This window comes from Neofelis nebulosa, chromosome 13, assembly GCF_028018385.1.
Source record: "Neofelis nebulosa isolate mNeoNeb1 chromosome 13, mNeoNeb1.pri, whole genome shotgun sequence".
NCBI lineage: Eukaryota > Metazoa > Chordata > Mammalia > Carnivora > Felidae > Neofelis > Neofelis nebulosa.
This window is the reverse complement of record NC_080794.1, coordinates 39,048,328-39,067,225: the sequence shown is the minus strand read 5'-3', so window position 1 is coordinate 39,067,225 and position 18,898 is coordinate 39,048,328. Positions and strand designations below refer to the sequence as shown.

At 40.0% G+C, this 18,898-nt stretch overlaps 1 protein-coding gene and 1 long non-coding RNA gene across 4 annotated transcripts in view; one reads left to right on the top strand and one right to left on the bottom strand.

Moving 5' to 3' along the window:
- Positions 1-17,660, bottom strand: part of VCL (vinculin) — a 110,380-nt gene extending 92,720 nt beyond the window's left edge. Inside the window, exon 1 of one of the 2 annotated variants that reach the window (XM_058698359.1) lies at positions 17,384-17,660. In XM_058698359.1, coding sequence (XP_058554342.1) covers positions 17,384-17,551 — 168 coding nt within the window. In that variant the 5' untranslated portion in view covers positions 17,552-17,660. The remainder of the gene's footprint in view (positions 1-17,383) is intronic. The other variant, XM_058698360.1, reaches the window with a different exon arrangement.
- Positions 1-18,898, top strand: part of LOC131493716 (uncharacterized) — a 65,500-nt gene that overhangs the window by 25,069 nt on the left and 21,533 nt on the right. For both annotated transcript variants that reach the window (XR_009252810.1, XR_009252809.1), the window contains exon 2: positions 1,744-1,857. This is a non-coding gene — a long non-coding RNA (uncharacterized LOC131493716). The remainder of the gene's footprint in view (positions 1-1,743; positions 1,858-18,898) is intronic.

The window sequence follows — 18,898 nt, the reverse complement described above, 5'->3', positions numbered from 1 at the left end:
GCCATCTGGCTGGCTCAGTCAGTAAAGCATGCGACTCTTGATCTTGGGGTTGTGAGTTTGAGCCCTACATTGGGCATACAGCTTACTCAAAAAAAAAAAAAAAAAAAAAAAAAATGAGAGTTGGATTAGAACATCTCTGAGGTCTTGGGGCGCCTGGGTGGCGCAGTCGGTTAAGCGTCCGACTTCAGCCAGGTCACGATCTCGCGGTCCGTGAGTTTGAGCCCCGCGTCAGGCTCTGGGCTGATGGCTCGGAGCCTGGAGCCTGTTTCCGATTCTGTGTCTCCCTCTCTCTGCACCTCCCCTGTTCATGCTCTGTCTCTCTCTGTCCCAAAAATAAATAAAAAACGTTGAAAAAAAATTTAAAAAAAAAAAAAAAAAAAAAAAAAAGAACATCTCTGAGGTCTATTCCCAACTTTATAAATCTTAAGACTCTGGGTCAGGGATTGGCAAACTTTTTCTATAAAGGGCCAGATAGTAAATATTTTAGGCTTTATGGACCATATAGCCTCTGTCACAACTTCTCAACACTGTTGTAAGCTGAAAGCAGTCATAGAAAATATGTTAATGAGTGGGCAGGGCTGTTCCAAGAAAGCTGTATTTATGGATATTGAAACTTCAATTTTATATAACTTCATGCACCATGGAATCTTCTTTTGATTTTTTTTTTCAAACATTTAAAAATATAAACACTATTTCAGCTCCTGGGCAGTATAAATTTTGGCCCACAGGCTATATATATAGTTTGCTGACTTCTCCACTCCATAGAGAAATAAAAACAAAGGGGGGGGGGGAGGCGTGAAGTGTAATAGCCCTCAAGAGCTAAAATAAGGAGTTTAGATTAATTTAAAAAACAATAGGAGGAGGTACAGACTTCTGAGCAAGACAAGTGTTGAGATCAGAACTGTACTTAGATTTACTAATAAGTAAATTGGCAGTAATGGATGGGAGTGAGAGGCTAATAGGTAACTATCAAGGAGGGACATTATTCTTTTTTTTTTAATTTTTTTAATGTTTATTCATTTTTGAGAGCCAGAGTGTGAGCAGGGGAGGGGCAGAGAGGGAGACACAGAATCCAAAGCAGGCTCCATGCTCCAAGCTGCCAGCATAGAGCCCGATGTGGGGCTCAACGCACCAATGGTGAGTTCATGACTAGAGCCAAGATGGACACTTAACCGACTGAGCCACCCAGGCGCCCCAAGGAGGGACATTATTAAAGTCTAATCTAGACTGGTAGCTTTGAAGAAGGAGAAGAAGAAAAAAGATATGGAAGGAAAGATCAACAGAACACTACTTAAAAAAAAGAAGAGGAAAAGGTTTATCTGGCAAACATAATAAAAGGGGTCAATTTCTGGACAAGAAGGGGGAAGAAGGGGATTCTGCATTCCCATTCCTCAGTGCCATCAGTATACGACTACAGGAGACTGAGGAATTTGCCTGTTTCTGGAAACTCTAGAACAAGCAGCCAATTTGGAGCTTCCAGTTCAAAGATAATAGTTTCCTGGTATATTAGGTAAAATGTAGCATTCATGTTTAGGTGTTAGAGACGCAATAGATATGGCAGTTTTAGAGATGATGTTTATTTATTTACGGCTCCTTTTTCTCCAGGGACTTTTCAGCAGCCTTTGCAAATTAGGAAAGAGTATTCATCTGGTGTACACAGATAATATCATTGCGCTTAGAATTTTAAAATCACTCTGCTGACTGTGACTTGGAATTTATCTCTATTTCTTCTTCCTCTGACAGAGAGAAAACTGCAGTGCTGCAAATACAACTGATTCAGCATTACAGTATCTACCAAGTGCAAGCAATCCCACTCTACGAGAGCACTACAAGCCTTCCAGAACTCAAACTTGTAAGGTGGGTGAGGTCAGAGGACAGAGTACAAACATACTCAAGTAGCTCTAATTCATGACAGTATCTTGTAAGAAACATAGGCAAGCCTTATGGAAAGATTAATTTCAACTGAGCCGCCTGGAAAGAAGCTTCAGGGAGAAAGTGACATCAACATCGGGCCCATTTTAACTCTTGGAAGGGGGATTCCAACCATTGAAAATAGCACAAACAATAACAAGAAAAATATATGAGAAAATACTGGATGTATCTTTTTTACTTCGAAAAAGTACATTTTCGAAAGTGGTACATTTTCATTTTTAGGGGAAAAACATGAATTTTGGTAAGAAAAAAAAAGTTTAACCTGAAATCCCACCACTCAATCCCACCACATTTTAGTATATGCTCTTCCACATATAGGATAATATAAAACGGGATCATTCTAAACATATCTCCCTACTGGTTTTTGCATAACATCTTACTGGAGTGATTAAAAACCACAGGCCTACCTGACTTGAAGGCCAAGTATAGCTTTTTCCTTAGAGCTCCCACTTCAACTTGTTCTTTTCTCTTTCCTTCCAAGATCTCTATAGGTAGATCCATGCTACTAGCCACTGTATTTAATTTTTCTTTTTTCCACATGAAATCAAAAAGGTATGTATGGTATGACTTATTTTACAACTTCAATATAGCCATTGTTGACACCTTTTAGGTTTTTGGTCCTGCATTTCAAAGTGAGCTCATTTGCATAAATAAAATACTGAAGTTCTGGCCCTGCCACTTATTAGCCCCGGGCTCTATGAGCCTTAGTTTCCTCATCTATAAAATAGGAGTAACAACCACATAGTGTTGCCCTAAGGATAAATAAAATAATTAGTAATTTTTAAAACCACTTTGTTTCACTGGTGCATTTCTGAAATTGAGAATACTGTGACTCCAAATGTAAATGAAGTAATAAAGAACTCTCTAGAATTTGCCCCATCTTTCTCTATCTGCACTCCCCTAGTGCTTGAAGGCAGCCTTCCCTGTCTCTTGGATGGATGGCTTTCCAACAATGTGTGTCTCACTCTCCAGTCTATGTTCCTCACCACTACCAGGGTTATCCTACCCAAACCCAAAACTGTCCATGTTATACCTCAGTTTAAAATCCTTCCACTGCCTCACATCCAGTGCTTAGAATGGTCCCCTTCTAGAAATTATCCTATAAATGTACTTGCACAGGCATAAAATGACTTAACTGTGTCATTCATTGCCACAGTCTGAAATAGCAAAAGATCACAAATAACCTGAGGTCCCTCCATAAGGGCCTAGTTACCTAAACTATGTTACAGTCATCAATGGATTACTATGTAACTGTCAAAAGGTTCAATATGTATTAAGAAATGTTCTCAAAATATTTCAAGGGAAAAAAATCGAGGAACAGGACAGTAATGATAGGTAACCACTTATATAAAAGGCGAACATATATTGCCTGAATATGCATAAACTATCTCTAGAAGCATACCCAAGACATTGGGTTTCCTGTGTCCATTGGTTTCCTATGAGGAGGAACCCTATTGGTTTCCTATTGAAACTGTGACTGATGTTCAAGGGTGGGATTGAGACTGTTTACTAAATCCCAAACCTTTCAAATTTCAAACCAGGTGAATTTTTTACTTATTCAAAAATTAAAGGATTTTTTGATTGGTTAATATGGCATATAATATTTTTTGGTTGGGTTTTTTTGATTGGTTAATATGGCATATAAGTCCCTTCCCAAACTAGCACAATCTACCTTGGTAGTCTCATTACTAAAGCTTCCCTACTCCCTAACTGCACATTTACACTCTTGTATCTTTGCATTTGCACAGAAGGCTTTTCCATTTTTCTCTGGCTGACAAACTTGCTTGTGCTTCAAATACTGGCTCCCTGGGATGGAATGAACTTCCCCTCCTGTCTTCCTGCCATATTCTGCAAAAGGGCCTTTGGCCTAATTTGATTACATGTTTGATCCCTGGCAAACATGGCTGGGTTCACAGTCCTACCTGAATCCATCAGAAGCTTCTACCCCTCAGATGCAAAGTCCAGACCTCAGAAGGCAATAAAAAGAGTGATGACACAGCAGCACTATTCACACGAGCCAAAAGGAAGGAACCTAAGTGGCTATCAATAGATGAATAAACAAAATGCAGTACATACTTGCAATGGAGTATTATTATTAGCCTTAAAAAGGAAGGAAATTCTGACATAAGATACATGGATGAACCTTGAAGACATTATGTTATGTAAAATAAGCCAGTCACCAAAGGAAAAATACTATATGATTCTACTTTATATGAGTTGCCTAGAGAAGTCAAACTCAAAGAGACAGAAAGTAGAATTATAGCTGTCAGGAACTCAGTGGAATAAGAAATGGGAAGTTGTGTGTAATGGGTACAGAGTTTCAGCTAGGGGCAATGAAAAGGTTCTAGAGGTAGAAGGTGATCATGGTAACACAACAATGTGAATGTACTTATTGTCACAGAATTGTACACTTAAAAATAGTTAAAATTGGGGCGCCTGGGTGGCTCACTCGGTTAAGCGTCCGACTTCGGCTCAGGTCACGATCTCGCAGTCCGTGAGTTCGAGCCCCGCGTCGGGCTCTGGGCTGATGGCTCAGAGCCTGGAGCCTGCTTCCGATTCTGTGTCTCCCTCTCTCTCTGACCCTCCCCTGTTCATGCTCTGTCTCTCTCTGTCTCAAAAATAAATAAACGTTAAAAAAAAAAAATTTTTAAAGGACAAAGGGAGAGAGAGAATCCCAAGTAGGCTCCACACTCAGCACAGAGCCCTTCACAGGGCTCAATCCCACAATCCTGGGATCATGACCTGAACCGAAATCAAGAGTCAGACGCTCAGCTGAGCCACCCAGGGGCCTCTACAATGGTAGCTTTTATGTTACATGTATCTTCCTGCAATAATAAAAAAAATTTTTTTTTAAAGAAAGAAAGAAAAGAATCAGAGACTTCCACAGTCTCATGACAGTAATATTATCCTAGAATTCCTTCAGATTTCAAAAGTACCTTTCTATTCTCATCCTGGTATTAAGCTCTTATAGTTTCTACACTCCAAGATGTTTTTTATCAAACCAAAAAAAAAAAAAAAAAGAAAGGGAGAGAGAATATAATCTTTTTTAAAAGGTCTGATGAAAGAACAAGAGACTATTAAAACTGACAGGCAGATTTTGAAAAAGATACAAACAGAATTCTAGAAGTAAAAAATACTGTCATTTAAATTAAAAACTCAGTAGATGAACTAAATGACAGACACAGCTGCATGAGAATTAGCAAACTGGAAGAAATGAAGAAATTACTAAAGGTAAAACACAAACTACTAAGAAATATGAAGCACAGAGTGATAAAGTACATTTTTCTAATTAGAGTTCCCAAGGGAGAAAATAAAATGAGGAAAGAGGTAAAAATTCAAAAAGATAATGGCTAAGAATTATCTAGGATTGATAAAAGAAATCAATCCTCAAAAATCAGGGAGCCCAAAAAAATCTCAAGAAAGATACATAAGGTCTTAAAAACCCCTGGGAGAAAAGTCGTAACCTGCAGCAAAACAACAACTGGCTGATGTGAATACAGAAACACTGGAATAATATTTTCAAAGTGCTGGAAAAAAATTACTATCAGCCCTGATTAGCATATCTAATGAAATTATCTTCCAAAAAAGAAGACAAAAGAAAGACATTTTCAGCCAAATAAAAACTTAGAATGTATACTGCCCAAAGACCCCATTAAAGATAATACTAGCATAGGGGCCCCTGGGTAGCTCAGTTGGTTGAGCGTCTGACTTCAGCTCAAGTCATGATTTCACAGTTCGTGAGTTTGAGCCCTACGTTGGGCTCTGTGCTGACAGCTGAGTCTGGAGCCTGTTTCAGATTGTGGCTCTCCCTCTCGCTCTCTGCCTCTCCCCCACGTGTGTGTGTTTTCTCTCTCTCTCTGTCAAAAATAAAAATAAACATTTAAAAAAAAAGATACTAGTGTAGGGTGTACTTCAGGAAGTAGAGAAATATACCTAGAAGGAAGGTCTGTTCATCACTTCTCTTACATCTCAAAAAAATAATAAATGTGGGTAAATGGGGAAAAAAGCAACAGTATAAGACAACAATACTATCTAACTTATGGGGTGAAAAAAGAAGACAGAAACAAAATTTTACACAACCATAAGTAAAGGGATCACGGAACTAGAAGTATTTTACAATCTTTATATTACTCAGGAAGATAGTAAAAATGCTATCTAATTTAAGACATTGACATTAAATACACATGTTAAAAAAATTTCCAGAAAACCACCATAAGACTAGAAATAACAGTATACCTTCTAAACTAGTAGTGTGGCCATCATATTCTTTGACTCTATTACCCCCATGTTGATAGGACATCTGAAAGAGATTCTAGCCCTCCTTTCAGATAAGAGATACTAAGCCCACCCAGTACCTACCATAGTATGTAGTCATTATATATTTGTTACATTAATTTGGCTGTTCCAGAATAAAATGAATTCTATTTTACAAATGCATTACACTTCTCAACTCTACCTGGAAGGCTGATCCCATCTTACTTATTTTAGTGAGTGGCCTGACTATCCCTTCATCTTTTTTCTTTTTTAGAAAATGGGACAATGAATGCTTGGGATAAAATCCCAAATCCTAAGCTCCATTTCTTGATTCTAAATTGGGGGGACAAATATAGAGGGGGGGATACTTAACTTTTCCCTTCGCTATTGCTCCAAAGGAGTTATCAATCAAAAATTTAGATGTTTGATTCAATCATGAGGAAATGGCAATCAAAGCTCAGGCACCTAAACTGTGAGTGATATTTTCCCCACAGTTGGTAAAACTGTATATTCCACAACATATGGAATTCTACTGAAAGCTTTCACTGGCACTTTGCCTTGTTAAGCAAAAGTTAGAAGTTATGCTTAGACATTAAAAAAAAAGAATCAACACTGCCTTTTCATTAGACTAACATTTTAAAATATGACTTAAAAATTATGGAAAATATCTTAATATATCTAACACTCATTGAGCTCTTAACTATATGACAGGCATAGTTCTAAACATTTTTATGAATTCATTAATCCTCATAATAACACATGATGAGTCAGGTAGTATTATGATTAGCTTTATTTTACAGAGGAGGACCATGAGAAATAGAGATTAAATAATTTCCCCAATTTACATACCTCAGAGGTATCGATCAATAGTGGGATTTGAACCAAGGAGTTTAGCTCTGGAGTCTTTACTCTTAATCATTATACCCTACTGCTTTCCAAGATTCTTGTCAAGTTTGTATCCTGATTTACCTTGTATCTTTATCTAAAGTCTGACTTTGGTATTTGCTAACTCATACTAGATGCATTTTGCCAAACTTGTCTATTCTGTTTATTTGCAAAGCATCAAAACTAATAGAGAATTTCAAATCCATGTTATAGTTTTATTTACACTTAACAAATTCTGCATCTTCCTATGTTGGACAGGATTATTCCCACCTCACCCCAGGACTTTATGCCTGGAATTGATTCATTCAGGAAACAGGAATTAGATGGTCCTACTACATGCAATGCCATGTGGTAAGCAAAAATTTACAGCTACTTTCCTAATTGGCAGCTAAACCTCACCAAGATTCACCCACAGCATGATATATATTTTTCCAAAAAAACATAAAACAGTTTTGGTAGGGAAGCAGCACATGGTCTTCCCATTTGTTCATTCCACAATTATTCTTCAAGACTCTACTATGTGCAAGCACTATGATGGGTGCTGAAAATTCTGGGGCAAACACAGTAGAACCAGTATTTGCTCCTTAAGGCTCTAGTGGGGAAAAAGATGTTAAGCATCACACAGATAATTACTTACAATTGTGATAAGCAAAATAAGGAAAAAAGTATAGAAATCATATGATAGACAGACCTAACTTAGTTCTGGAGATAAAGTCAGGGAGGGTGTCCCTAAAACACTGACATTTAATATAGAAGTTGAGGATTGGTAGAAATTGCCCAAATAAAGAAGCACTGAAAAGTAGTTCAAGCAGAGGAACAGCACTGTGCTTTGGAGGAAATGAAAACCCAGTGTGTCCGGAGTACCACAAGAAGACAACAGCTGAGGCCAATGCTCAAAGGTCTTTTCCTCACTATGAGGCCCACCACCTGCTCACTCTGCTGCTGGTCCACTCATATTTTCTCCGTGGCTCCAAGAAATAAAGCATTTACAGTACTAGCGCACAACCCCTTAAAATGGGTAACTTAAATTCTGCAAACAATTTCACTGGTGGAGAGGACATGGATAAGATAAATATTTTCTAAGATTATAAATTTCATCTGTATTTCAACAACTTGAAGCCAGAGACCATATCTTACATATCCTACTATCACTCAGAACACCTAGCAAGGTGCATAGCAAGGGTCTGATAAATAATTTTGCTCTTTGGGGAGAAGAGCAAAGATAAGATATTTAAGTGATAGTAGTCTTGATTTTTTTCTGTGTAAGAATTATGCCGCCATTCATATATCCTTATCCACTTTAACTGTATGAATAAAAACAGGTTGTCTACCTTACAGATAAAACCAATTCTTCAGAGATGCACTGAACAAAGAAAGAGGGCTTAAAATATAGGGAGCTAGGTAATAGAGGTCCCTCACCTCTCAACTCTAAGAACAAATGTGCTATTTCTCTTTCTTCACAGAAAGCTTACTTGTGGGAATAAGGTAAACTTATTTCAAAAGAAGGAATGACTTTTACTTGGATTGTGGCCAGCTGCAATGAAATTCAGCCACTCTCCTCTTAAAAGTCATTTGACTGGAAATCTTATCGGTGGGAAATTCTCTAGGGGCCAAAGATTCTATTTTCTGCAACTTGACAATATTTGTAAAACATTTTTAGTTCTAAGATTCACTACGTCTCATCCTCTATACACATAAAAATCCCACACTCATACCAATCCAATAAGCTGACTTCTAGTAGAAGTAACAAAATTTTTTGAAATCTAAAAGTCCAAATACGTAACAACAGAATATAATATCATTTATGAATCTTTGTTTTTCTCTTTGATTACATAGCCATTTGTATACAGCAACATTTGAAGGCAAGAAAAGAGAATCACCATGCCTTCCAAGGGAGGCAAAAGATAGTGAGCTATCCTCATTAGAATGACTAGCTGGGATAGCAACTATCAAAGCACAACACACTTGTGGAAGGAATGCCATGAGCAAGGGACTAGGATAAGAACAGCACCAGAAATACCAAGAATATAGCCCCATTCTTGCCCTCCAGAAACCAACAATCTAAAGGAAATACCCTAAGGGAGGGGGCGGGGCAGGTGGGAGGGATAAGAAAAACCACAAATCAATCATCAGACTGATGACCCAATATACAAGGACACAAAATCTACCAAGCGACTGGAAAGAAAGCAACAAATCCCCAATTTCCTATGTCTAATTATACAAGTTCCCTTTTATCCATTACTCTCTCATACCCTACCTATCTCTTTGTCTGCACATATTGCTCATACCTAAATAGACTTAATCAGACTAAAGCCCCCATATCTTTAAATAGTATGTCAAGATTAGTTCTTTCAGGATCTAGCCCATTATTTTAAAGTCATCTCATTCCACACTTACTGAAACAAGCAGTAAAGTACATCATGGCTCTTCAATGGTACATGACAAAGTCTTGGGATATTGTAACAGACTAGGTCTCCTCACTTTTCTTTGCAAATTTTTTTTAAACATTTATTTATTTTTGAGAAATAGATCATGAGCGGGAAATGGGCAGAGAGAGGAAGACATAGAATCTGAAGTAGGCTCCAGGCTCTAAGCTGTCAGCACAGAGCCCAATGCAAGGCTGGAACCCATGAACTGTGAGATCATGACCTGAGCCAAAGGTGGACGCTTAACCGACTGAGCCACCCAGGCACCCCTTTCCTTGCAAATTCTTAAACAGGAAAGTGAATTAAAGGAGTTGAGGTATTGTTTGTTTGTTTGTTTTTTAATGGTGAAAAACAATAAGAACTGGTGCATCTATATATAGTTTAATTTGTATTTATATCCAGGGAAACACAAATTGGTTTGAAGTAGAGAGAAAAGACAGAGGAATTCATGACTCATAGTATGATACTATGCTGTAACCTGCAGGCCTCCAAATAATATATCAATACCTGGTCTAAATTGTTAAATTTTAAAAAGACATTGCAGTTTAAAAAGAATGCAAGATCCCAATGCCATTTTCAGTTAGGAACATGTTCTCACATTATGAATTTAATAAGTGGCCTGCGTACTTGAAATGACTCTGAAACAGAGAACCACAACCCAAAATAGCCTGAACACTTTTGTTATCTCAACCAATGGGCAGCTAGCCATTCGTTCCTTCCTCTTATACATATTCTACTTGTTTCAGACAAAGCCCACTATAAATTCACTGCAACTGTTCAAATTTGGCTACATCAGATGCTGCAAAGCTGGGGATGAAAAATATACATTGCACAAAATTTTTATTACAATATTTTTCACATAAAAAAGAAATGCTATGTACATGTTCACTTAGTTAAAAGAAAATTATATTGCACACCTATGTCACAGCTTGACACTAGAAATAAAGTAATGAACACAACAGACATGGTCCCTGCCATTTGAGAACCTATAATCTAGTGGAGAAAACAAACACTGACTAAGTATGATGAATGTCACAGGAGAGTATACACATGCCATGCTGAACTGGAGAAGACCAGGAATAAAAATGACCTTCTCAGTTTTGATACATATGAAGCATAAGCATTTTATATGTGTATAAGTGGCTAATAATTAAATAAGTATATAAAATGATGAAACCACTTTTTTAACAAATATACAAGAAATATTAAAGTGCAAATAAGTCCCATCCCCATTAAAGTAGTTGCCTTAATGCTGCCCTTATTCCTGGTCTGTAACAGAAGAAGCCAACTTAAGACACTGTGGTTAATACCATAGGACTTTTACTCTAACCTTTATTCTGTCCACTTAGAGTTATACCAGTGCTATTTATACAAAAGCTTTAGAAAAATCCAACTTTCAGGGCACCTGGGTGGCTCAATCGGTTAAGCGGCAGACTCTTGATTTTGCCTCAGGTCATGATCTCGTGGTTTGTGAGATGGAGCCTGCAAGGGGCTCTGCGCTGACAGTGGAGCCTGCTTGGGATTCTCTCCCTCTCTCTCTCTCTCTCTCTCTTTCTCTCTGCCCCTCCCCTGCTCATGTTCTCTCTTTCCCTCAAAATAAACAAATAAACTTTAAAAAAAAAAAAAAAAGGCCCAACTTTCTACTACATAGATACACAAATATTTAAATTCGGGCCCTATTAAAATTAAAACCATAGTTGTAGAAACGTTATAATCTTCAAAACTCTCCAGTTCTCTCAATCACGAGTAAATGTTAAGTATTATTGGAACAAAGTTCACAACCTGTCCCATCCATTTATCTCTTTTGATCCATAGTTTTTCATTTTTCTTTTTTTTTTTTTTTTCCAGAAAGAGAGAGAGAAAGTATGAGCAATAGAGGGAAAGAGAATCTTAAGCAGGCTCCATGCCCAGTGCAGACTCATGAACTGTGACATCATGATCTGAGCCAAAATCAAGAGTCAGTCGCTTAACTGACTAGGTCACCCAGACACCCCTTCATTTTTCAAATGAAAGTTCATGATTCCCCAAAGAGTCCACAAACTACTTCAAATACTATTTAAATACAGAAATCCTACAAAACTACTTTAAATACTATTAGTTGTAATAGGCTTTCAATCTGAGCAGGCATATATACTATAAAAAGCCTTTATCTGTTTTGCAGGCATAAATACTTCTGTGCTGATCTATATCTACTCTTTTTTTTTTTTTTTTAAAGAAATGCTGCAAAATCAAATGTTACTGTGAAACAGAACCATACCTTCACATCATTCTTTCCACATAGGCCCGTCATGCAGGCCATGCCAAAGAAAGGTTTTAAACAGATAACCTTGCCAGGCCCAGGACAAACGGAAACTCTATGACTAACAGCATTCTCGTTGTTTCAGACTCTAGGTGGAAAACTTCCACTGATATTTAACAACTTTGCTCTAAGTGGACACAGAATAGTGGAGTAGAGAAAGCAAAGGATACAGAGGAAGAAAAATAGAGTTTGGGTTCAAGCTATACCACTAACTAGCTGTGCCACTGTGGGCAGGTTACTTAATTTCTCTGATCTATATAGTATCCTCATCTATAAAACCAGGACCATCACAATACCTACCTTAATGGATTTACTATGATACTGCATATGAAAGTATTTTATTGGGGCACCTGAGTGGCTCAGTCGGTTAAGCGTCCATCTTCAGCTCAGGTCATGATCTTGCAGTTTGTAAGTTCGAGCGCCACGGCCACATCAGGCTCTCTGTTGTCAGCGCGGAGCCCACTTCAGAGCCTCTGTCTCCCCCTCTCTCTGCCACTCCCCCACTCACTCTCTCTCAAAAATAAACATTAAGGGGCGCCTGGGTGGCTTGGTGGGTTGAGCTTCTGACTTCGGCTCAGGTCATGATCTCACGGTCCGTGAGTTTGAGCCCTGCATCGGGCTCTGTGCTGACAGCTCAGAGCCTGGAGCCTGTTTCAGATTCTGTGTCTCCCTCTCTCTCTGCCCCTCCCCTGTTCATGCTCTGTCTCTCTCTGTCTCAGAAATAGATAAACGTTAAAAAAAATTTTTAAAAATAAACATTAAAAAAAAAAGTATTTTATTAACTATGAAGGATTACACAAATGTTATTATTCACTTTATTTTTTCCTTAATATAGGAATTATATGCTCATTTTAAAAATTGGAAAATACAGGAAAATATGAAGAAGAAAAAAATCACCCACAGGCCTATCACCATTGTTGTTGTTGTTTTTTAAGATTTTGTTTTTTTCAAGTAATCTCTACACCTAATGTGGGGCTCAAACTCACAACCTTGAGATCAAGAGTTGCATGTTCTTCCAACTGAGCCAGCTAGGCACCCCCGTTATTTATCTTAACTGAAATAAATCTAACATCAACCAAAAAAAAATTAGAGCAAAAATAATTTCGGATGTTAATGATAATTTACAAATGACAAAATTAATTGCTGATCTTTTTTTAAGAGCAGAACGGCCTTTCCCATGTATCAGTTTAAAGTAAAGACAATCCTGCTATTTGTACCACAGCTGGTCTCAACAGGGTATAATATATGGGTGAGGCTCATAAAAGTCAAGGCCACAAAAACTCCCAAAATAAATATTTCATGAGCCCAAGGAGGAGTTACAACACATGCCCTCAGATGCAATGGAGAAGGCAAAGTGTCTGAAGTCCCATTAATAAAACTACCATGACCATACGATCACAAAGACTGACAGATTTCTATGGGCCACTTCAGTGGGAAAAAAAGAAAAATTTATATGCCATGCTACAAAACAGGCAGTCTAAGACTTCTGACTTTTTCACACTGTGCATTGAATCCCACCCTTGGAAATTCTTACCCCTCCTCTGTTTTTCGTTTCCCACCCTTCTTTGTCTCAGCACCTCTTCCTTGTTTTGTTTATTACATTAGAATCACTCTCTATGTTTAAAATGGCCTTATTCTATACAATGGAATATTATTCAGCAGCAAAAAGGAATGAAGTTCTGATACATACTATGCTACACTGTGGATGAACCTTGAAAACATTATGCAAAGTCAAAGAAGTCAGAGACAAAAGACCATATATTTTATGATTCCGTTAACACAAAATGTCCAAATAGGCAAATCCACAGAGACAGAAAGTAGACTGGTGGTTGTCTAGGCCTGAGAAAGTGGGGGATCGAGAGAATGAGTGACTGCTGATGGGTACGAGGTTTCTTTTTGACGGGATAAAATTAGATTGCAGTGATGGTTACACAACTCTGTCAATATATTTAAAAAACACCTCATTGTACACTTTAAATGGGGGAATTGTATGGTATGTGAATTACATCTCAACAAAACTGTTTTTAAAACATGGTCCTCCTCAGGATCCTGAAAAAAAGGACATGCAAATAAATACTCCCATCTTACCCCTCCCTAAGTTTGGAGTAAAAATGATAACTCAGTTGCAATAAGATATGTATAAAAAGTGACCGGACTACTTCTGTTTAACAAATATACTTGAAATTACAACTCCAAATGAGTCTTACCCCTCCAAAAGTAGTCACCTTAATGATGCCCTAAGTCTAAACTTGGTCCTCAGATTCTCAATAATTCTATGCCTCTGTTTGGGTCATTCTTTCCACTTAGGATGCTTTCTTACCACATGTTTAAATGTTCAAATTCCAGCTGTCTCAAATGCTACATCCTCCTTGAAGCCTTTCCGATACTCCCACCTAAAGTAACCTCACCTTCCTCTGAACTTCCACAGTACTTCACTTCCTTAGTGTCACTTGGGACTTTCAATCTAGTATTATACTTATTCTCCCCAGAATCATACTTGCTGCTTTGACATTAAAAGGGAGTCTCCATAAACACCTGTTTGATAAGTGAGTGACTATGCTTAACAATCAAGAAGTTCATCTTCATCTGGTAAACTTTCATTGTGGAAATGTCCAAAAGGCACTTGGACTCAAGAACGACACATAAAATAGTAGGGCTAAGGAATGCCCACCGCAGATAAAATTTTCTGGACTAATTTGACACATATATGTAAATAATCTGAGAGAAATTCTCAAACAGAAGCACTGGAATAAAGATATAACTTCCCAAGGTAACTGAAAGAAGCCTGAATTATATCGATTCCAGAATATTTGTTCAAAAATCAGTTTCATTATTTTATAATAACACAACGTTTTTTCCTAGCAAAACCTGAGGGCACTAGTATCAAGTTCCACTAATTCTTCCTCTACTGTATTTCTAGTTAACTCCTTCTCCATTTTCGCTGCCACACTCAAAGTCCAGGTCCTCAATTTTTTCATGACCAGCCAACTTAAAAGTTCTCCTAATTTATCTCCTCTCCTACAGTTCCTTCTTTCCTTCAGCAATACTTATTGGGCCATCCTGTGAGGCCTATTCTCCAGACACAACCTAGTTGAGAACTTGACACATGTACACAATTCATCACAACACCCAGTAGCATATATATAAGGGCCACAGTTGGCATTGAGAATTCCACGCAATGGGTAGGTCCCCTGGCCTCCAGAGAACACAACCTATACAGTCTCCCTCAAAAACTATTCTCATCCACTCCTCCCTCCCACTGTCTTTGTTCATCTTGGATAAGATGATTGGATAAGGCCTTCTGTTTAACTGCCATATGTCATACACTGACTTCGTCTCTAATTTCTCTCCAACTTACTTCCTGAGCTAGTCCAGACAATATACTTGTTGTAACCTGGAAATGACTTACCAGTACCTTTGTTCATTTTAACTATCAGCACAATCCTCCCAACTTTCTCTTTGCTAATTCAGATGTACCACCAACCTCAAGTCCCTTTCTTTGTATGTATTGGGATGCAACTATATGGTTTTGTTTTTTTTTTTTTTTTTCAGCTCATGACTGGCCTTATTTCTTTTGTATTTGTCTCACGATACCTTTGCAGTGTTTCCTAACTAAGGGTGTATCACAACCACCTATGAAGCTTCTGAAAAATACAAAGGCCTTGAGACTACCCCATGAAAGGCTCCTCAGTTAAGTCTGAGATGGGAGCTGGACAACTTTATTCCTAAAAACCCCTCTGGTGATTCTGATGCACACCAACCTGAGAACCACTGATTTATTACAATGCTCCCTAGGCAGCATTCACTTCTTATTAATTCATGCAATGAAGCTCATAAATAACTTTTCTCTAAATAGCCTAACCAGATATCAACCCCTAGACTAAACTAGCTCTGTTCCAAGTGCAACATGTGGTTTTAAGATTTCATTTCCTGAAGTATTCCATGGGGGGACACTATTACTCTGTCTCTTTACATTGTTTCCTATTTGTTGAAAAATGGAGGTCTGGAATGCAGCCATGTTAGACAACACTACTTAAGAATGTACTCTGGAGTCTTAGATTAAAATTAGTTACAAAAAGAACAAGAACAATATAGAACTAGATATTCTGAATGAATACTGCATTCTTACTGAATAGATTCTTACTAAATCTATACAGAACGAAATTGAGGAATTTAGTCGGTGGGGTCTCCCCCCCCTTCCTAATTATCAGTCTCTTGAACTGGCTGAGAAGGACCCCTAAAGACTGAGGTAGACTTTCAGCTGCTAAAGTGCCACTAGTGCATTACAGTGCTCTAATCAGACAAGTAAACCAAGCCCCACCCAGACCCACAGTTGCCTCCCAAGCTGCCAACTACCCTGACATACACTATTTACACAGCTCAGTGGGGGAACAGTATGAACTTTTTCCAAAGTTGTCCCTTAGAGGCAGCAGGGGTCTGAGTGAGTCACCCACCCAGGGTGGGAAAGAAGTGTGATATTAGTCAGGGAAGTGTTAGGAGACTGGTCACAGCACCTCTTTTCCCATTTCAGAAGTGAGCTCCGCCTCCCCTAAGAACCACCTCTGTTATTAGTCACAGCTGTGGGCTACAGAGGTCTGCAGGGCCACACAGCCACCCAGCAAAGTTGTGGGCTGGGGAGGAGACGCCCCGTTCTCCTCTCCGGCAGGGGCCTCTCTCCGGCAGGGGCCGCAGATCCCAGATTCCACAGGCCTCTCCCAACACTCCATCTTGCTTCCTGCCCGGAGGAGGGGCGGAGGAGGAGGGCCACCAAGTCTAGAAAGGCCCCAGAAGGAGGAACCCGTTTGACAGCAGGTAAAGCCAGGTGGAAATCTCCACGGGAGGGAATAAAATGAAAGGCCGCAGGGTGAAGCAAAAGTGGAAAAGGGACTCGGGGTCATGAATTATTTCATAAAGAAATATAAGGAAATTACCCGGTGTTTGAGAGTGCCAGAGGTGTGAGCAGAAGTAGAAATGCCTAGGAAGGAAGGAGGAGACCGAGAGACGAGTGGCAAGTAAGACAAGTAGACAAAAGAGCCCGACTCGGGGAGCGCGGGGGGGAAGGGTGGTGGGTGAGGGAGGTCTCCGGGTGAGGGGCAAAAGTATTAGAAAGGTGAACAAGGCCGCTCAAATAAGAATCCCTCGAAGGAAAGGCAGGGGAGCGCGCCCGCACATAGGCCAGACTGGGGAGGCCTAAGAAGGAACTGAGAGCAAGACTGTCAACGCGAGGGGCGACAGCCTGCTGAGTGAAAGGGGCCATCAGACACCCTAACAACTATCCTTTACTGAGCGCCTACTGTGGGTCACAAGCTGCGCTAGGCACTTTACAAATACCACCTCGCTGAATCTTCACAACAAACCCGCAAGGCAGGCATTATTATGATTGCCCCCATTTTATGGATGAAGAAACTGAGGCCCAGAGAAGCATAGGGGCTCGCTCAAGGTCACAGAGTGGGGGGGAATTGGGATTCGAACCCACGGCCATCTGGCTGCAGAACCCACGCGCAAAGCCACAGGCAGCAAGCCGGCAAAGGGGAGCCATTGGAATGTCTCCTCACCCCGCTCCCCACTCCAGGCCTAGCGCGCTCACCCGGACAAGGTTGCTGACTGCCGCCTGCACAGCGGCCACCGGCGCGGTGAGGTCAGGGATGGCTTTGCCGTCCACCTCGCCTTCCTCGTGCATGATCACCAGGTGGGAGATTTGCTGCGCCACCGGCTCCAAAATGCTCTCGATCGTGCGCGTATGAAACACCGGCATCGCGGCGGCAAGCAGGAGGCGGCGAACCGCTGGCTACAGAGAATTGGGAACGGCTGGGCCGGGAACCGGCAAAGAGACCGACTGCGAGCAGCAACTACGGAGTCGGGGCTTCCCTCGGCGTAACCAGCCCCGCGGGCGCCCCGCCCTCTCATGTAGCCGCGCCCAATGGCAGCACCATTCAGACCGGGTCCGCCACTCCTATTGGTCCCACTTCAAGATGCTCCGCCCCCGCTACCGCGCCGCCAAGAACCCGCCCCGCCCCCATTCCCAAGGGAGGGGCCTGGGATTGGGGCTGCGCCGCAGGGATTGCGACCGGATTCCGGAGACCTAACGCGGGCGCTCCTTATAAGGGCATGGTGGGAGCGGAGCGTGCGGCTGGAATCAGCAGCCCCGCCCCCAGGAGCCACCTCCCGCCAGGGCTCTGCAGAGCTCCGCCCCTCTGCAGAATCACCTCAGCGGGGCGGGGTCTCCTCACCTCCCGCGGCTCTGGAGTCTCAAGAGATCAGGGTCTCCTCGCCCCCTCCTCAACTTTTCCCTTCGCACAATTCCCTCAAAATACTCTTTCCATTTCCTCTCAGTAATACGTGGAAATATTTTTGGTAAAACATTCATATAACAGGAATGCACATGTAACATGAGTGTCCCATTCATTCACACACACACACACACACTCCACCCACTCCCGTCCTCAGAGATTTTCACTGTTAATAGTTTAATGTGTAGCCTTCTAGACTTTTGGGTATTCATTTTCTTGTACATGTATATTTTCTAAGTAAGTGGGATTAAACATTTTCCTGGAATTTGATATTTTTCCCCTTAATTAAAACCACCTGGTTATCTTTCATCATTGATAAATATAGGTCTAACTTCATTCTTTTTTAATGGCTGCATGGTATTCCATTGCATTAAATCAAACAATTTATATAACCAATTTCCTACTAGTGGACATTTAGATTAAATTCTGTTTGTCAGTATCAAAAAACAATTCTGCATGACCAGCATTGTGTTGTGCTGCACGTGTGTAAATATCTAGGACAGAAACCTAGAAAGGAAGTAAAAATGAAAAAGTTTTATCAAAAGTTTTACATTTTGATACAACCAAATTACCTATTCCTCTCACAGCACACTTTATATTAAAGACATCTTGTGAATATATCTCTGATTCTCTTTCACCCAAACTTTCCCATTCCAAGGTAACACTTTCACTAATACCACCAAGCTGACATTCCTCAAGTCAAATGAAACTATTTCTCAAGGTCCCACATTTTCCAAGAGGCTAAACTATGTGTGTTTTCCTGTGAAATTTTTGAAGCTATTTTTGTCTGGTAATATATATCCCCTATTTCT